Below are 19,374 nucleotides of genomic sequence, written 5' to 3'. Positions count from 1 at the left end.
TAACTATATTGGAAGCTTTGAATGTTTAAATGTTCTATTCTAACCTCCTAAATAAAGTTTTTGCTTATATACACAATGATAACACAATTAGATCTCTCTATATATAAAGGGAAATGCATGTTTATATTTGGTTATGTGTCTTTAAAGACTGCCTCATATGGTGGGACAAGGAGGTGTACATCAAGCGCCAGGTAATATGCATGAGTTATGTAACAAGAATAATTTTCATGTTAGTGTATACCTAAATGAAAAATACCAGCAAATATAGCAATAGAAGTCAGAAATAGGTTTTCATTAAACAGGGCTTCTGCTAAGGGTAAATTCTTTGGGGTCCCAGGGACCCCTTCTTCAGATTTCTAAGGGGTCCCTTTACAAAGTTGAAAAAAAACAACCCAACAAATCAACTACTTTGTTTAAATGTCTTTCAGGCACACAAAGCACTGTAATGTCTAGTCAGAAACGGCGAGATTTCAGTGCCATGAAGTCTGTGCAAGCATCTGTGATGAGCTTATGCTCACTGTACTTGGGGTGCTCACTTTCTTTCTGTTTCTGAGACGATGATTTTAACCACGCTGTCAAGGACATCTTGGAAATAGGTTAATGGAACTCTTCCCGGTAAGGGAAAAAACTCAGTGCAAGGGAAGTAACTCTCACCTTGTAGCAGATGACAACAATAGATTGGGCTACGATGTCAGACACTACACTTACCCAATTTTGTTTCTGTTCTTCACCCAAATTTGAAGGGGTCCCCTGGGACCCCATTGACGAAAATTGAAGGGGTCCTCCGAACTTTTAGTGCGCACTGTACACAATTTTTTGCATAAGCAGAAGCCCTGATTAAAGTGTTATCTGACTTCATTAGCACATTTTCGTTATGTTCAGAATTATTGCCATTCAGCAGACCTTCCCACATCAGGGTCAGAAAGTCATATCTTATCAGATATGGTATCTGTTTGTGATCATTGGTTTATATGGATAGGACTAAATGTTAAATATGATTGATATGAAATTGCTGGATAAGTATCCCAAAGTTTACAATGTATACTGCATTCTTGTGAGATCTTTAGTGATGGTACTGTTTTGATTTACACACAGAAACTGGAAGAAGATTTGTTAATTACAGATAAAAGGGATGAGCAATATGTTAGCCATTTCACAATTTTTATACAGACAAGATTTTGACATTAATGTTTTTCAAGTCTATAAATTCTGAGCTGTGTTAAGCCTGTTGTAAGCAGGCTGTTGAGTATCACATCACAGTTAAACAAAGTCATTATAAGCATTTCTGCAATATAATATCAAATCATGTATTTTTTAAGGGCAGTTAGTTAAACATGCTTGTGTACTCTCTACCCATATCTCAACACCAGTGAGATATAAGTACTTTACAATTAAACTAAAAATGTCTCTTTTAAGGTTTTAGCCACCTTCAGGGAGGTATAGGAGTTGGAATGGTAGTAAACCCTGTTTTTGGAGGTCCAGGGGCACAGTCAGTTAGTGGGCAGCAGCCACACCTTGGATTTTTTCCAGGGATGGCCGCTCCAATGATGAGAGTATCTCCTGTGGTACCAGCTATGTTTCCTGTGCAGGTAAATTAATTAAAATTCTTTTAAAGTTAAGAAATACCTACTCTTGATGGCATGAAGGACCAAGTTTTTTATTTAAAAATACATGAATAATTTAAATGAGCTAGAAAATAAAAACATTTTAAACGAACTATATCTTTCAATAAAGTGTTTACGCATTATACATTTATTGAATATTCAGTGTTCATTTTAAAGTTACTTGACTCTCTAAATTGTTTTGATATGATGCTATTTAAGGATGCTCTTAAAAGTTAAAAATATTGCACTTAACTCTGTAAGATTAATCCAGCAAATAAGTAAGTCTTTAAATATTAATGTCTAAATTGTTACCAATATAGCAAATGAGACCTCCAGCAGGTCCACCTCCACCTTACACTCCACAGCTTGCAGCCACCTACCAAGCCAAAGCCAGGCAAGTAATGATAATCATGAAGCACTTTTATATTGTGCTATTACCACTGTTCAATGTGATTTACAGTCATGATACATACAGAGAATATTATCTCATTTGGAAAATAAAATGCATATACCAACACAAGCAGCGGATATATTCAGAAAATAACATACATACAGTGCCACTCATGCTCAGTTCAACAGCTACAACATAGAGATGCATGTTGCACAACAAGCAAATGAAGCATCATAAAAAGTTTACAGCTATTGACATATGGCTCTGATACCTCGAGAAAATTTTATGAGCATGGATTGATTAGCCTACTGGCTAAAATTAGGTTGGCTGGTTGATTGATTAAAAAAAAAAATGCCAAGAAACTGTGTGATCACAAAAGGTTCAGTTATTGCTTGAATCAAAATTATTTCAAGTTCTTGCCCGTTACACGTTAATAGTGGGAGAAGGAAGGGGAATAAGTAAAGCACACCTAGACCTGGTCATCACCAATACCATATTTCACTTACCCAACCTCATCAAGACATGGCTACACCCCTGCTCCAAGCATTGTCATCTCCAGAAAGAGGGATTGGTGAAATGTGCATGTAACTAAGGCTATGTGTGGGGATGATTGCTTGACTGACCATAGCCTCATCATGTTCAAGCTCAAGCTCATCATTTTGCCAAAGAAAAGACTACAGGTATAGAAGAATGCAAGGAGGCTCTATGTTTCCAAACTGCAGATGAACAGAAATTCAGAAGAGTTTTCGTCCACTGCGTCCAGTCTGGCATTCAGGAGCAATGGAATTTTAAGATATAGTCATCTTGCTCTGGACCACCTGCTGACATCAAGACTGGTACCACAAATATCAGCAAAGACAACTCCACATAAATCTGCTGCACTAGTCAGCCCTTTGTAGATTCCTGTCCAAACCACCCATTCTGGGTGGGAGATCAGGCCAACGAAAATGAAAGACTTTGTATATAATTGAAAAGAATTATTTTATTTTAATAATGATACCTTTGGTCTGGACGTGTTACGTTCTGATAACTTTGTTTCTTTCAATACTGTTTTTTCAAAGAACTGGGGGATGTGACATTATGTTAGCTGCCTTGAGAGTGTTTGTCATTTCTCCCTTCTCTTCTTCTCTTCTGAATAAAGATAGCCACTGATACGCATCATCATCTAGCAGTATTGTCTTGTGATTGAATAGAAAGCAATTATGAAACAAGAATGATGTAGAAATTCAGGCCATACTGTTTCATTTTCCTTGCACACCAGAATGACCCTATGTCATCCCACAAAAAGGCAGCATACTCCAGTATGTGTGGCAAAGTACAGAAAAGGCTTTGCAAGATACGCAGTCCCAGGCTCAGGAGGAATGGTGACAAAATCCAAGACTATGTTGACAACTATGTCTTCAGGCACCTTGACATTACTTCCAAGCTTTATATGGCTTACAGTCATGTTCTGATGGGACAAAGCTTGTAAATGAGAACCAACACGTTCTTCCATGCTGGGAGCGGCACCACAGACATGATCTTCATTGCTTGCCAACTCCAGAAAATGTGCCAAGAACAGCACCGTGATCTCCATACAACCTTCACTGACCTGACCAAATCAGCAGGGATGGCCTCTGGAAGATAAAGGAAAAGTTTAGGTGCCCACACAAGTTCACTAGATTTGTCCGGCACTTTCACGATGGGATGATGGTAATAGTCCTCAAAAATAGAAAGGAATTAAACAGCCTTCCCTCTCACCAGTGGTTTTAAGCAGTGTTCACCCTAACACTCTTCAGTATGGTCTTCTCTGCCATGATGACCGATGCCTTCTATGACTGCAAAGAGAGTCTGGGTATCAGATATCAAATGTACAGCAAACTGTTCGATCTATGGAGGCTGCAGATACCAGGCAGTGAGCAGAGTTAAGGTGAACATAAATAGGAGTCTACTGCTTGCTGATGACTGTACTCTAAACACCAGTATCAAGTTCAAGATGCAGTCATAGGTGAACCATCTCTCGGTGCTGTGACAATTTCAGTCTGACCATCAATCCCATGAAGACCTAAATCATGCTTCATTCTGCCACTGGCAGCCACTGTTAATGACCATGGCATCAATACTGCCATTTGGGAGGCCACTACCCTTGACCACCCATCCTCACCCTCACCCATTGAACTTATGCAGCTGAGATCAGGCACATTAGGGCAGCAAAACAGACACCCCTCATCAGAATGTCCACACCAATTCCTTCTCAGGTATGCTTTACATGTGTGAGACACTTCTGGCCTCATCAGGCACCTCCAAATCCATCGCCATTGATGCTAGACCTTTAAATTTGTTAAAAAATTTTATTCTATTTATTTTTTTCTAAAGTCATGATCATCATCAGCCTCTGATGCACAAACAAATGAAGTAAGATGTAAACTGGCCTACATCAAGTTTCTGCCTGATATGTTTTTATATATATATATAACACACACACACATATATATATATAGATCAGTGTAGTCGTGTCTCACAGCTTCTTTAATGCTAGCGTAGAATTTTGTGGATGTTAAAAAAAATATTTATGCTCCAATAAATTTAGCACTTGCCAGCATTTGGTCATATAGACTCCCTGCCATACATTATGTTTACTTCAGTTTTTTTTTTAATAGGTCACCGACAAGCTTACAGTCGCCCAGAGGGCCAATGAAACTGAAGACAGAAAAAGAACGTTACTTTGAACAACAGCAACAGAGGTTGCGACAATTTGGTAAACCAGGAGCCCCGGTTGCAGATGCTAACAAGCTGATAGAGAATATGTTTGGGAAAACAGAAAAATCTCATCCTGGTCATCACAGTGGTACTGGCCACATCGTTGAGGGTTCAAATGTCCCTCAGTCAGCAGGTGTACCAGCACCTATTACAGGTATACACCTGAATGTTAGTTACAGATAGCAAGAAAAGTAGATGGCATCTGATTATAAACCTAATACAACAAGATAGTACACAACATGATGGTGTTATAAGATGCTGTGCAGGGTATATCTGCGCCAGACAGAAAGTTTGAAAGGAAGTCACATATTTTGACTTTCCTAAACTTAGAAGCATGACATTATCTCTTAGTCATGCTGCTTGCCAAACTTTGATAAATGACATAACACTTGCAGCTTTCAAATTTTCAAAGTTTTAGTCATAATTTGTTGTAGACCTGGTTTTTAGTTCAGCAGTAGGTCACATATGTTAGGCCTTTTCAAATGTGTAGTTCACTATAGAATGATATTCTGTCTTGTAGAAAACATAGAACATTAATAAATATTTCCACCTGGTCTTTGGCTGCTTTTCAGACAATTGTGAATTCTGTCATCCTCATCTATAGTTTTTTAAATTATTGAAAATCCTTTTAAGTTAACTTCAGGTGTTTACAGATTGTTCAGTGCTTTTTCATTAGGAGCATTATGTTCTGTGCCAGAAGATGAAGATGATGGGTTTGGAGACTTTCTTGGTGGACCATCAACATCTGCCCAGCTACCCAACACCACACTTGATACTAGTTTGCAGTATAAACCTGCACCAAGTTCACATTCCTCATTTTCTGCTGGCAGTCCTGTAAATAATGCAGCAGCTCCAGGAGCAGATCACAAATATTTACCAAGAGAAACTGTAGAGAGAAAAGGTAAACAGTTGCCTCTGTAGTCTTAAAGGCTTATTTTTTTTTCATTAATAATGAGGTAGATAGCTCTGGTATTTCGCGTAAATTGACTTTTCGTAGTTCTTTGACTGTTATTTATTCTGAAGTTTTGCATGTCACATATCTCACAATTAAAGTTTTCTCACTTTCTTTTTTAATACATCTCCTCTCACCCCCCCCCCCCCCCCCACACACACACAAAATATTGTAAATTCTGTAAATTTTGTTTATAACAATGTTGAACAAAAATACACTGTGTGTGAGTGTGTTCTAAGGGAGAAAGAGAGTACATTTACATGCATTTGTGTTTATTTGCCATAAAAAATATTCACTAGCTGGGTTCAGATAAAGAAATCAAGAAAGTCATAACAGTTTGTAACTGATAAAAAGTCTGTGTGCTGTTTGTGTGATGTTTGTTACAGACCTCATGTCAATGATGATGCAATGCTCAGACCTCAAAGCCCCTCAGAAAGCAAAAGGCTTCCACAAACCTTCATTGATAGAGGTGCAAAGAACAGGAAGTGATCATGGTGGACGAGCACCTGTGTTTCATGAAAGTGATCATGCACGAAGATGGACAAGCACTGAAGATCTTGAAGGCCTATTTGTGGTCCAGTGTGAGCATAAACAAGTGCAAAAGTGTTATATTGGCTTTGTAGGCAAAACATACAAGAGAAATACAAAGAGTAGTTTTCAAAAACAGAAAATGTAAATAGAGAAAAAAAGATAAAGGTCAGACAAATACAAGGTAGGACCATCAATCAGAACTATTGAAAGTAATTGTGGCATGGATTATTAGGGGCAAAGAAAATTTTTTTTTACATTCAGTCTTCCACAGTGCTGTGTTATTGGCTTATAATTTACACATGATATAACAAGAAGTCAGGATGAGAAGCAAAAAAGTGAGAGCTTCAGGGAGTTAAAAACAGTTTATTTCTGCAACAGGAACCCTGTCAGTTCGATCTGAAAATAATTTGATACCACAGTCACTTTTAAAAATTATGTATAAAACTGCTGTATGAGAAGAACTATTAAATGCTAAACATTTCCGAAGACACTTATAGACCTGCTTACAAGTTGAAAGCAAAACTAGACAGCAGTTTTTTTATGGGAGGGTAGGATGTGGGCTAATGGTGAACTGTAAAAGGAGTTGGAATTCTTGTTTTTGTACATGCGACTGCATGGATGCTATCATACATATTTCTGTGCATATGCTTGCAAGTGGAGGTGGGTAGTCAAGAGATATGCATTACTCTAAAATAAAATAGTCTAATATAAATTTGTTGCATAAAACACTTTTAACAATAATTTGGCTCTAAAGTCTGGAGTCGTGACAGTCATACATTTTCCTTATAGCTCTAATTCAGTTGTCTAACCATCAGGTTGTACTTAGTAGTCTACAGTCTAGTGCTGCAATAAACAAATTCCTTATCATCTTTGTGTGCAATAAACCCTTCCCACCCACCCCCTGACAACCCCACTTACCTTCTTTCTTGCTTACCTTAATCATAGGACTTGACACCTTTGTTGCATTTTTAACCTCCTTGGCGTAATCCCCAAGCATTACTTGAAGTTGGTATTTTATGTAAAATTAGTTAACTGTGAGTGGCACTCGAATGACTTGACTGCAATCCAGATATAGCATTACATCCAAGCACTGCTCAGGGCAATGTTTTGTCATCTAATGGCAATATTTTGGCTCATTTTTTTTTTAAGAATGGATAAACGTAACGCCAAGAAGATTAAATGTTTTCATTTTTCCAGCACGTTCCAAAACAGTGCCAGTTACAGTATCAAACCACGCACCTGAAGTGCCACTGCCACCATCTCCTTCCTCCGCCACAGTCCCTTCCTCTGCACATCTTGGTTCTCATGCAGGAGTTGCACTTCATGATGTGGAAGCGGCTTATCCCCCCTCTGCTGGTCTACCCCAATCTTTCACTACTTCCCTGCCTTCTGCCTCTCACCACCACCCCACTATTGCAACTCAAGCTCAGCCCTTCTCTGCAGACCACTATCAGACAAAAGGGACTGGTCTCAAGAGCAGCAGAGCACTGCCTGAATGGTGCTGCGACTCAGGACAGAATTTACCTGTTGTGTACAGACAAGTCCTCGAAGCCTGTTCAGAGTAGGTCATCAAAGATTCTTATAGATCGTTGCTGTGGATGCTGTTTTGGGGGTGTGTCTCATAGTGGTGGGGGAATTTGCTCTTCCTCCATATTGTTGACAATCTATTAATGAGCAGAAGTTTTTTTCCTTTATTTTGTTGCATATGTTCTTGGGAATTGATGTTTTTCCTAGAATCTTAACAGCAAACTGAATGTGACAAATTGTGTTTCAGACTGGTATTATTGCATTTAAAACTGGAAAAATGTTATCTTTCATGTCAACACTTTTGTAAGCAATGTAAACTGATCTGTTTCTTTGTTATACTTGAAGATAACACTAAAAGGGTGTTGAAACCTTATCATATGATAAAACTTGTAGAATTGGCAAATTGTCTGTTGTTGTTTTCAAACCAGACAACATCCTTGTTTTTTTCTAAACAGGGGAGAGGAAATAATCACTGCACGCCTGTACCCAATTCTTCTTTTGAGTCAGTTACCACGGGAACAGCTTGGACAGCTATGGAACCTGGTCAATACCCAAACACCAGGGCAGCTGATCCGTTCAGAGCTCTGGATGTTGCTGGCTCTTATAGCCCTTGTGCAGGTACATACCTTACTTTATGCACAAATAATTGCATAGGTCACTGCCAGTTGTAACTCAAGTATTATATAAGCTATGTTGAACTTACATCTTTTGTGGCTTTATCAAATTTATGTGCTGCAGAAAGTATATGTGATGTCTGATCCTTTGACTGATTGAGTGTTAAATTGTTATCTGTAACATTGTTTGAAAGACTAGTTGGTATGTGCCTCCATATACATATGTGGATGTAATAATAAAAATAATGACCAGCATTTATAAGATGCCAGTTTTACAGGTACTAGGCACACTCATTCAGCCATGTTCACCATTTGTAAAGCACAGTAAACACTGCCTTCCAGCCATGACAGTCGTTACATACTCATTCCATACCAAACATTTGTCACATTTACAAATAGCATTATTGGAACAGGTTCTCATAAAGTCAGGCTGATTCAAGTTGAAGGCTGATAGAGGATGAGCATCATAGAGCAATGAATTCCAGAGCTTAGGTCCATAGTAAGAAAAGAAACAGAATCTGTGTGATTTAAACCCGAAGCTGTAAGAGGACAATTGTCAGTATAACATACTCCTTAGGAGTGTATGTGCTTAATGTTTTACCTATATCTATTTGCTTTCTCAGAACCAGTTTGCTGTGACATCCCTTGACATCCTGAAACGTTGCCCCCAGGCTCCGGTGCCCTTCTTGGCTCAACCTTCAGTACATGCGTCAAACATGGCTGATAACTCCACTTCTGCTGCTAGTGCTCCTCCCATCTCACCAGGCACCAGGGTCCAAGAAATGATTGACAAACCCGAGCATGTTCCACAAAGTCATGCCAGCTGTAAGTTCCTTTGACACTCACAGTTCTTACACCTCATGAAATAAAAATAATAATTTATTTCTCTTAAAGGGGAGGGGGTAGTACTTCATGTAAGTATTGTCACAGCCAACATTAGATTAAATTCTGTGTTGGTGAGGAGGGCATTATCAAGTGAACCACAGCCGATGGGTTAGCCTGGTCAAGAACATGTAAGCGCTGGGCATTGGTTGGTACTTTTGTCATGGAAAGTCTTCGCCGCTGATGCTATGTTAGCATCATGTCAAGGATTTTATGTAGGGGTTTACTTCCTTAATCTTTATCTTTCCCAAGATTTCCCCAAGGCAGTGGACCATTTTTCTTTGGCTAGGATTGTAGGTTGCTCCTGAGCAAGCTATATGAAAGGACATTTTCAAAAAGTCATTAAGTGCACTACAATGGGCACAAATCACATAGAAATTACCATTTATCAAGACAGCTACTCTATATAAAATACAATCCATAAACATGTTCTGATCGGTCCACCATCAAGAATGAGTAGGTGGTGAACAAGTACACTATGGGGAAAGTGCACACTTAATCCAATCATTCTGTGGTCCAAGGGAATTAGGATGTTAATGTAAAGGGAAGTGAATCATGTTAGCAGAAATGGTTTTCCTGCCAGAATTTACAAAGATTGCTTTCCTTTATGCTTTTATTAATAATAATAATAATGTGCATTTACATGGTGCTTTTTTTAAAATAATTTGCTCAGAGGACTTCACAAGTAAGAAAACAGCAAACAGGCCAATTCTAAATAAACTTTCGTGCTAACATCTATACATATATTCATAAACAGACACACCCTAGATCCTTTGAAGTCTATCAAGAAGATATGCCAAAATGCCAGCCAAAAGGAAATTACAATAGTCAATCCTCCAGACCACAAAAGCACAGAGAGTTTTGGTTTCCTTTATAATTTTTCTGACAAATGTTTATAATGTTAGGCCATCATTTGCAAGTTTATTACAGGCATGACAAATTGCCTCAAATGAGTTAATGCATCATCAAGATTATAGCCAATGAGAGGGCTGGAAGCTTTTGCTAATTATGCCTGTCTTTTTCCTTAAATGATATCACAGCAAGGATTAAGGCACTAAACATATTTTTATGTTTTGAATTAGATGGCAGTTACCCAAGTCAAACACACATTCCTCATCCTGTGCAAACCACAGTCACAACTGGATCTCCTGCTGTGCTTCCTGTACAAACAGAGCCGCAAGAAACAGAGGATGACTTTGCAGATTTTCAGGCAGCACCATCCAATTCGCCACAGTTAACAGTAGCCACAGTCTCAAGCACTTCACCTTCAAAAAACTGTGTTAATTTCACCATTGGAAGCAAAGCTGTCAAAACAGATCACAGCTTACCAAGGTAAGTGTGTCTGTCAGACAAAAACAAGACTACGTGACCACTAAAAATAATACTCTTTAAATAAAGGCATTTTGGCAAAAACTTTTCAGTGTACCCTTCTAGACAGTTTGTAAAATCAGATAATCTATGTTAATGAAGCATTCAAAAGTTTAAAATGAATGTATGTAGTATTGAAGATATTGGAACTGTGGTTAGCATTCGGAATATTGCTACTGATGCTGAAGTTTTTAATTATGGCATTTTCTTTTGCAGTGCTCCTGCTGCAGCTGCTGAAAGGCTGGAGACTTTGTACATGGAGAAACAGTATGTTCACAAACAGCAGCTTGAGAGTATTTCCACAGAGGACAAGTATGCTTCCAATGTACGCAGTTTCTTCTGCAGCAGTGATTCTTCCACAGGTAGGTTCATAAGGAATTTCAGGGACTGTCATTTTTAAACAGGAAATAGAAATGTCAGTTTATTTGTGTTGGTCTTGTTACTGCTGTCTCTTTTATTAATTCTTGTTTTATTGCATTGTTGATAATGGTGGTGATTTTTTTTCTTTTTCTGTAGTCTTATATGACTTTTGTCTCTGTTGAGTGTGTCTGGGATGATTTACAAAAAATGGTTTTCTCACCCTACATAGCACCTTGTAAAGGTCTGAATTTGAGATGAGCAAACTAATTTTCTGGTAGCCTAGAATTGTTGTATTGCTCTGTCAGTTAGATTTCACAGAAAATGTTTACAATAGAAAAATAGAAAATTCATGTACAAATTCATAAATACTTATATCTTCATCTTTTAATTGTGCAGTTTATATTAAAATTTAGACTTTTTCTTCATTCAGATATTGTTGGTTTTTTTTAAGAAAAAAATTATCAGTTTGTGTGTTTTCTTGCTCACTCAGTGGTGTCCTCCTTTCATGTGGCCTGTACATAAACTGTTGTAAAAGTTATTTTGAACAAGCTTTAATAGTTTTAAGTCTCATCTATTTGACTGTGACTCAAGCAGTTGCAACTTGAGTTTTGTGTAAGACAAATATGTTATCATACATAAGGGATGTTAAACCAGTCAAAGAAGCCCTGTTTTGTCACATTTTTAGAAATCAAAAAGCTCTTGAAACTTTTTTTTTCTTTTGAGAGAGAGAGAGAGTCACAACAGGTGTAGACACAATGCTTTCTGTGATTGTTGGGTTCTTCCTGTCTATTGCATGATGTACACTTCCTCTTAGGGTTATATCCTTTCAAGCAACTGGCTGCACTAGACACTTGGTAGGAGAAATGTTAGATATGTCATAGTTGCAATAGTAGGGGATCTGTGGAGAAGATATCAAAAGCTATCGGTAGCACTGCTAGATACTTTGGAATATTGTTGATTTGCTAGTTTTTTTGTTTGCTTGTTTTTCTTAGTAATATGTTGTCACTTTGTTTTCTTGTTTCTTAACCCTAAACCTGATTTTCAGCTGTGCATATGCAGTTACTTTATTTTTAAGCTATTCTCATTTCTTCAGTTTGTTTTATGTAAATGTTGTTTGTCTTGTAAAGGCGGTCTGTAAACAGCATAAAGCACTTGTCAAGGAAGATTCTTTTCATTTGCATATTGCAGTGGGTTTTCATTCTACTTTGAAGATACCACGTAAGCCATGAAGTTTCCACTATGCATCCCAATTTGTTTACCAAGAATTATTTACATCTAAAGCTTGATGCTGTCAGGTTACTAATCAGTCCTGCCTTTGCATGTGGAAGCTTGGTTGATTCACCGTGTAACTGGTAACAGAATTACTAGTAATCACTCTTGAATACAAGGGAGAGAGTTCCTCAGGTTTTATTTATTGAGCTTTTTTTTTTAATTTGCTTTGACACTCCAAAATACCCTTTTAAGGTCTACAATAATCTTGGATTTATCTTGTTATGAATCTTTACATACTTCCCCTATTTATCATGGTGAAACAAGTTAAAAAGGGCCATGTTTGATGTATATGTTAAAAATTTGTGGCTGGTTTCTTATGTTATAGTAAAGATAGCGTAGCTAGCTTTTCAATCTCTGATTTTTTTTTTCTAGAAACAGATCAGTCAAATAATTGAAAATAATAATGAACAAATGAACAAAATTTATTGCTTAGGTCATGTGGCCTCACCAACACAGGATGTGAGCACAGTGCACACAGTTTTAAAGAGAAAATATTACAGGTCCAGTCATCATGTTGATAAAAGTTTGCATGCACAGTTGTATCATTAGAGTGTAACAATATGAAAAATATTTTGCCTTTATTGAGCTACTGATATAGTTTTACAGTGCTTAAAAACAGTGGTAAAGATATCTAGCTAGGGAAGCAATAAGTGGTGTGTCATTGAATAAGGCTGAGAAGGTAAAGACAGATTGGTGAGTTAAATAAATCAAAGGCAGGAATCTATGTCTTAAGTCTTTAACATGAGTACATTGGAAAAGTAGGTGTCTTTCATCATCATGTGAGGAGTAGTTGAAAATAATAGGAGAAGAGAGACAATGTGGAAGGAGTATGAACACCTTTACGGAGTGCACAGTGTACTTCATAAGTTTGTTTTATTTTTGTGAGGGGTGATCACTTAACTATATGAGTTTAGTTTTTAAAAGGTACTTTTTATTGTGTAGTAGAACGTATTGTTGTTTTTCTTCTGATAAAGATTCGGTATTTTCTCTCGATTTTTCTTAAACTGTTTTCCATTAGTATTAGAACTTTTTACATTTCAGTTTAGCTTTTGAAAAAATGGTTTCCTGATTAGTATGGTTGGTCTATATTTTGTTGAAATTTTTTTTATTTTGGTGAGAGCTTATAAGTAGTAATATCCCTTTTGTGTAAGGCTTGTTATGTCTACCTAACATATCTGGTGGTTTGGAATGTCTGATCTGTGAGATTATCTTCACCAAGTCATGGAGTGACCAAGGTTCCAGTGTTGGGGAATAGTGGCAGATGTGAAGCATATGATTCAAGATGGTTTAGAGTGTGTAGGTGTAAAGCATCCTTACATATTGATATAGAGCATATTAAGCAAGTACCTATCGTTCAGAATGTATAGATGTAAAGCATGCATACTTCCTCTACTAAAGCATTTTAAGTGCGGTATCTCTCTCTGTCTACCTGTCTGTCTGTCTTGTAATTTGTTTAACGATATAACAATCTGCTGTCCCTCTGACAATACAACATGCTGTACATGTTGACTGAAATTCAGATTACTTAGCAATATTTTATCACTTTGTATGCATGTCTATAATAAGACAAGGACTTGGTTTCTTTGTGGTTTTGGAGACCTATGCCTCAGCAAAAGGAATTGTCTAATGAAAGTATGTGAAGAAGGAAGAGCACGAAATGGTGCCTTTCTAACAGGGTGTCATTGCTGTCAGCATGGTGTGTTCAGCACAAGACAATGCATGTCTAACAGGGGTCAAAACTGACAGCATGGTATGTTCAGAGTGAGACAATGTCCATCTAACAGGGTACAAAACAGCACAATATGTTCAGCATGAAACAATGTGTAACAGAGGACATAACTGACAGCATGCTATGTTCAGGGTGAGACAATGTCCGTCTAACAGGGTACAAAACAGCACTATATGTTCAGCATGAAACAATGTGTAACAGAGGACATAACTGACAGCATGCTATGTTCAGGGTGAGACAATGTCCGTCTAACAGGGTACAAAACAGCACAATATGTTCAGCATGAAACAGTGTTTAACAGGGGACATAACTGACAGCATGTGATGTTCAGCAGGGATAATGGTGGTGGTTATGATACTTTTATTCATTCATTTCAGTCATTTGTTAGAAATGTTTGTGCTTGATAGTGTTAACTCATAAGTATTAACATTTCTGGCTGCTAAGATAGGCTAAATAATTTTGCTTCAGTCAATGATTTTCATCCTCTATTCCTTAGTTTTCTTAGAATATGAATACAAATAGTTTATTTAGCTTGGGCCTGTTCAAAAAGACAAATGTAAAACATATTAGAGGGAAAATATATAATACAATAATACACAATAGATGAAGAATATTTTTAATGGAGAGTAGCATTTCTTTTCTTTGTTGCTAAATATAAAAACTTGGCAAGGTTACACAATATTATTATTAGTTCTATAAGACTAGAAAAGACACCAGCAATCCTTGTAATGGCCTGCTCAGCAGAAACCCTATTAAATATAAGTTGAAAATTTCCTTTTTCCCCCCTTGTAAATTATTTTTTCTCCTTAATACATGGAACACCTAGGTATCCAGACCATCCAGAATAGAAACCAACTTTACATGCTTTGCTGCTGGATGGTCATAGTGTAGTTTTACAAGCAGTACATTGACTATTTTTTGTTTTGGAATTATTTTTGACATTAAAGTTATTTCAGAATGATTAGTCAGGATATTCCTATCAGCTTTTATCAGTTTCATCTGCTTCAAGTTCACAAATACCAGTCTTGATTCAAGTGGTTTCACATTAACTTAGAATTGCAATAATGTGACACCCTTTTGATATGCTCATTTAAAACAGTTTTGTTTCTTTAAAGGCCTCTATTATGATCTTTGTTATCAATGCTATTTTTAATTCCCAGTACAGACAGTTTTATGGGGCCAACATTGAGAAACTTTTATCTTAACTGTAAAAGTGAAAGAATCAAACGCACTCATTCTTGCAACATGTCTACACATTCAGGTCATACCACACCAAACAGCTTAGATGAAGATGACTTTACAGATGGCCACGACAGTCTCAGTCAGGTCAGTACATCAGAACAATCAGAGAATGAGGATATACGAGCCTTCGAAAACTATGTAGAAGAGATAAGTCGCAAACGTGAAGTTCAGACTCCACACAGCGCTCTGCAGTGCCCATTTCCAAAAAAGTCAACTGGTATGTGTAATGCTGGGGACATTGGAAGTTCTACCTCTGCAGGCATTATAACGACAAGAGGTCAGGAAGTCATGGCATCAAAGCAGGAAATGAAGGCTACAAGAAATGCTGTACCGCCTGTAATCCCCACTTTGCCACCCATGATGAATCGTGCTGGCCCACCTACAGGATCGTTTCCACAAGCTATGACCAGTGATGATGATTTCACTGATTTTAAATCAGCTGGAAGTCCCACTTCAAAGAAAGGTGAATTTATGCAACTTGCATCAGCTTCATCTCCAGAAGAAGTGCCACCAGGATCAGTTGGGGATATGCCTCTTATTGGTGAGGAAGATAAATATGGAGCTCTTAGGGGGTTGACTTCTAATCAGCCTTCTCTTTTTGAACAGAGAGGTGATCAGAATAACTCTTCTGTTTTCTTGAAGCCTGGCGTTCATTCAGAGCAGGTGGAGGAAGAGGAGTGGGCAGACTTCTCTAGTCCTGCTGCACCCAGTTCTGGTGTTGCTGGTTCTACTTCATCAGGATCTGGTGAGAAAGCATTTGCTGGGGCAGGACTTCCTTTAAAAGATGCTGAAGAAGATGGCTGGGCTAATTTTGAAATGGCTGAGGAAAATTCACCAACATGTGAAAGAGAAAAAAGTGGTTTTATGTCCGTGCAGTTTGAAACAGGCTATTTTACATCATCACTTCGAGGAGACAGTTCTTTGCCAGGATTACAGTCCCCTTCTCCCATCCGTCAAAAACATGCAGCTGATAGGACCCTTCCTGTAGCATCTATTCGTGGCAACAGTTCAGCACCAGTTCTGCACAAAAACATGGAGGATGACTGGGCAGACTTTGCTACTGCAGTGCCAGGGAGCCCTGCACAAAATGTGTCTCATACTCCAATCACAGATGGAATTGAGAGTTTACAATCGGCATGTACTAAGGAGGGCTCTTCGGTGTCAAGTGAAGGACACACTAGTGAGACTTATGTGGGCAAAGACCAGTCAGCTGTTGTAACTATCAAGAAGAAAAACCTGGAGACAAGAGAGATCCTAGGTCTTTTCAAGGTGCGCAGTGACCCTGCTACGCTGTCCAGTTATGAGCTTTCCAGGCATGTTTCAGAACATGTCTATCCGGAAGAAAAGGCCCACCATGCTGATTCTGTCCATCATCAGCGAAGCAGAAGTGGAAGCAAAGACCGACGAGCTTCCTCAGATGGGGATGATGCAGGGCCACCACCTCTAGACAGCATCGAAGACTATGATGATGAGCATGAATATGGCATTTCTCGTGGATATGACCTTGACGACATGATGCACCAGCCGGTTCCCACAACTGTGTACAGTCCCTTTGGTTTTGGAGCAGCCAGCAGCAGATACACATCTTCTGTCATATCAAAGACCACCAGGGCATCCAAAGGTGAGTAAAAATATACCTTTACTTTTTTTCAGGTTCGGTTGAGCAGAGACTTTGTAGATATGATATGTGTTTATAGGGTAGGGAGGCTGGGCAGGTGAGGAGAATCTAGGCATTAGATGATTTTATTTTTTTTTTTGTGAAGGTGGAGGGGGATCAACATTTTACAGTTTAAAAAAAAAAAGAAGGTAAAAGTAGTCCTGTAGCCTTTTGGTTTTCAGGGAAGGAAGTTTTAAAGATCATATTTTTCTTCAGACTAAGCTGCCAAGGCTGCATGTCAGTCTTCAGGCAAATTACAGTCATTGACATCATCAGACTGTAAACCTACCTTCTTGCCTACAGCCTACGTTCAGTCCCTATGGCAATGCTGCTGGGACACTCTGGGCCAAAATAAATTACATGCTACCCTTCCCTGTCTTTCTCTGTAGCGGTCCGGTGGTGCAACGGTTAGCGCCTGTCACCAATACAGTGAAGGCTGGCTGCCCAGAGTTCATTTCTCGTCTCGGGCACTCTGTTCTTTCTCTGCATGTGGCATCTGTTTACAGGGCTGGCTGCTTGCCGTAATATAGCCTCAGTTGCTGGCACGGCGTAAAACACCAATTCCCCCACCCCCCCATCCCTGTCTTTCTGACCGCCTACCTTCTTGTCATCCTCTGAGTGGGAGGAGGTGGTCCTTGCTAGATTAAAGTTAGGACACACCTATGCCACGCAAGGATACCTATGAGGTGAACCACCACCAGTTAGTCCATGGTGTAAAGAAAGTTTTAGTGTGATACATGTTATGATTGTTTGTCCTGAGCTCCAGTGTATCCACCAGCAGTTTGTGAGGTTTTTTTTTACAGAAAATTCTGTTTTCTTTGTTCAGGTCCATCCCATTGTCAGCAGTCTTTACGTTTTTAAGTAGGATAGGACTTTACCATCAGACCATCAGATTTTAGGAATTTTATGTCCTGATAACTGTTGTCTTTTGGTTTTTTGATTTGTTGGTGGTCTTTTGGGGGTTCACCACTCCTTTTTATACTTTACCCACTCTTTTACATATTGTTTACAAAGTTAAGATTACTTTTTGTTGCCATGATATAGCTCTAGTCACTTGCAAAAAACAAACAAACAATGCCTCCAGGCTTGGACACAACACCAATACAGTAGCCATTTTGTTATCTTCTGCCCATTATCATTGTTCTAATCATGCCTGTCAAAAATACCTATCTGCTTAGCTGTTGATCTATAAATTTTTAGATGCATAGAGTTAAAGACTACATCTTTTACATTATTTACTCATATTTTCTTATTTTCTTTGAGATCATTGTTATTTCATTGTCATTGCTTTGTTCTATCTTCATTTCAGTAACAAAAAGATCAATAGAGATAAGAAGGTGGTGTTTATAGGTTTGTTGATAATAATACAGCATGATCTTGTCAGTATTTAGTAGATTGTAGATATTTTATTTAGTAGATTGAGTAGATTGCAGTTGCTGATAACAGAAATTTATTGTTTTGATTATTTGATAGAAACACGTTTGTTAGTAGATGTTGGAGATAACACAACCATCTGCTTAGTCACCTGCTGGTCTGTCTGTCATTCTTCCCCATGTTTGTGTCTGCTTATTTAAAGTTTTATTTGCCAGGAACTTTGAACCTTAAACGCTTTAAATATTAGTGAAGGCACTAATTACAGTAGAACGCCATTCATTAAAAATGTCTGGGGCTTCATCGCATCTGCCAGGAACTCAAGAGACTCGGTGCCACAGCTTATCTCCTGACTCAGGGGAGTCAGACAGCCTGTCTCACAGGATCTCATCTCTCAAGGAAGATTCCCAGTCCATCTCAAGTCTGGAACTACCTGCCACTCGGATACCTGCTGATGCACACCGTGATTCTGACAATGGTGGTACAGACAGTCAGTCTGTTTCCAGCATGGAGTTTGGTGCTGTTGAACGCTCTGGACGAGGAGATATTGCTGCAGAGTCAAAATCACTTGATAGCTTGGATCTTTGCAGTGATCATATGGAGCCAGAGGATATTGAAGATGATGCAAGTAAGTAACTGTCTGTTTAGTTTTAGCTTGGTGTTGTTCTTTTTCGCGTGGTTGATTTTTTTTTGCTTCTTCTTTTTCTTGCCTTTCATTTTTTTATCTTGCTTTTTTTCCCATTTCCTCTTCTTCCTTCCTTGTCAAGTCTGTTGTCATATCTTTGTCTGTCTGAGTGTCTGTCTCTTTCACACCCAGTATTTTCTAACTTACCTCTTTCTGTCAGCTTCTGTGAGTGCCCCTTTCTCTTCCCCCCACCCCCACCCTAGTATCTTCCATGATACTTCAGTAAAGCTGCTCTTAAATGTTCATGTATGCATTGTGTTGCTAAGCTCTCATAGATGACCACATTACTGGAGCATTATCAGTTTACAGAATTTGAATAAAATTTGAGACAACTTTCTGTGTAGCTTATTTAACGTGGAAGTCAGTCTTTTCATCCACAGCAATCTAGGAAATGTACTGACTGCATGTGTAAATTGATCTTTATTTTGGTGGGGGAACTAATCATTGCAA

At 38.4% G+C, this 19,374-nt stretch overlaps 1 protein-coding gene across 3 annotated transcripts in view; it reads left to right on the top strand.

Annotated features, from left to right (window-relative positions):
- The window catches only part of LOC112561283 (synergin gamma-like), a 33,306-nt gene that overhangs the window by 3,137 nt on the left and 10,795 nt on the right, over positions 1–19,374 (top strand). The window contains exons 2-15 of one of the 3 annotated variants that reach the window (XM_025233662.1): positions 148–191; positions 1,417–1,589; positions 1,925–1,998; positions 4,635–4,888; positions 5,435–5,635; positions 6,073–6,267; positions 7,415–7,778; positions 8,200–8,362; positions 8,982–9,183; positions 10,323–10,572; positions 10,825–10,970; positions 12,157–12,186; positions 15,231–16,832; positions 18,556–18,867. In XM_025233662.1, the coding sequence (XP_025089447.1) occupies positions 148–191; positions 1,417–1,589; positions 1,925–1,998; positions 4,635–4,888; positions 5,435–5,635; positions 6,073–6,267; positions 7,415–7,778; positions 8,200–8,362; positions 8,982–9,183; positions 10,323–10,572; positions 10,825–10,970; positions 12,157–12,186; positions 15,231–16,832; positions 18,556–18,867 (4,010 nt within the window). Of the gene's footprint in view, positions 1–147; positions 192–1,416; positions 1,590–1,924; positions 1,999–4,634; positions 4,889–5,431; positions 5,636–6,072; positions 6,268–7,414; positions 7,779–8,199; positions 8,363–8,981; positions 9,184–10,322; positions 10,573–10,824; positions 10,971–12,156; positions 12,187–15,230; positions 16,833–18,555; positions 18,868–19,374 lie in introns of all 3 variants that reach the window. The other 2 variants (XM_025233661.1, XM_025233665.1) reach the window with 2 other exon arrangements.

Source organism: Pomacea canaliculata, linkage group LG4 (genome assembly GCF_003073045.1).
Source record: "Pomacea canaliculata isolate SZHN2017 linkage group LG4, ASM307304v1, whole genome shotgun sequence".
In the NCBI taxonomy this organism is placed as follows: Eukaryota; Metazoa; Mollusca; class Gastropoda; order Architaenioglossa; family Ampullariidae; genus Pomacea; species Pomacea canaliculata.
This window is presented reverse-complemented; position numbering and strand designations above follow the sequence as displayed.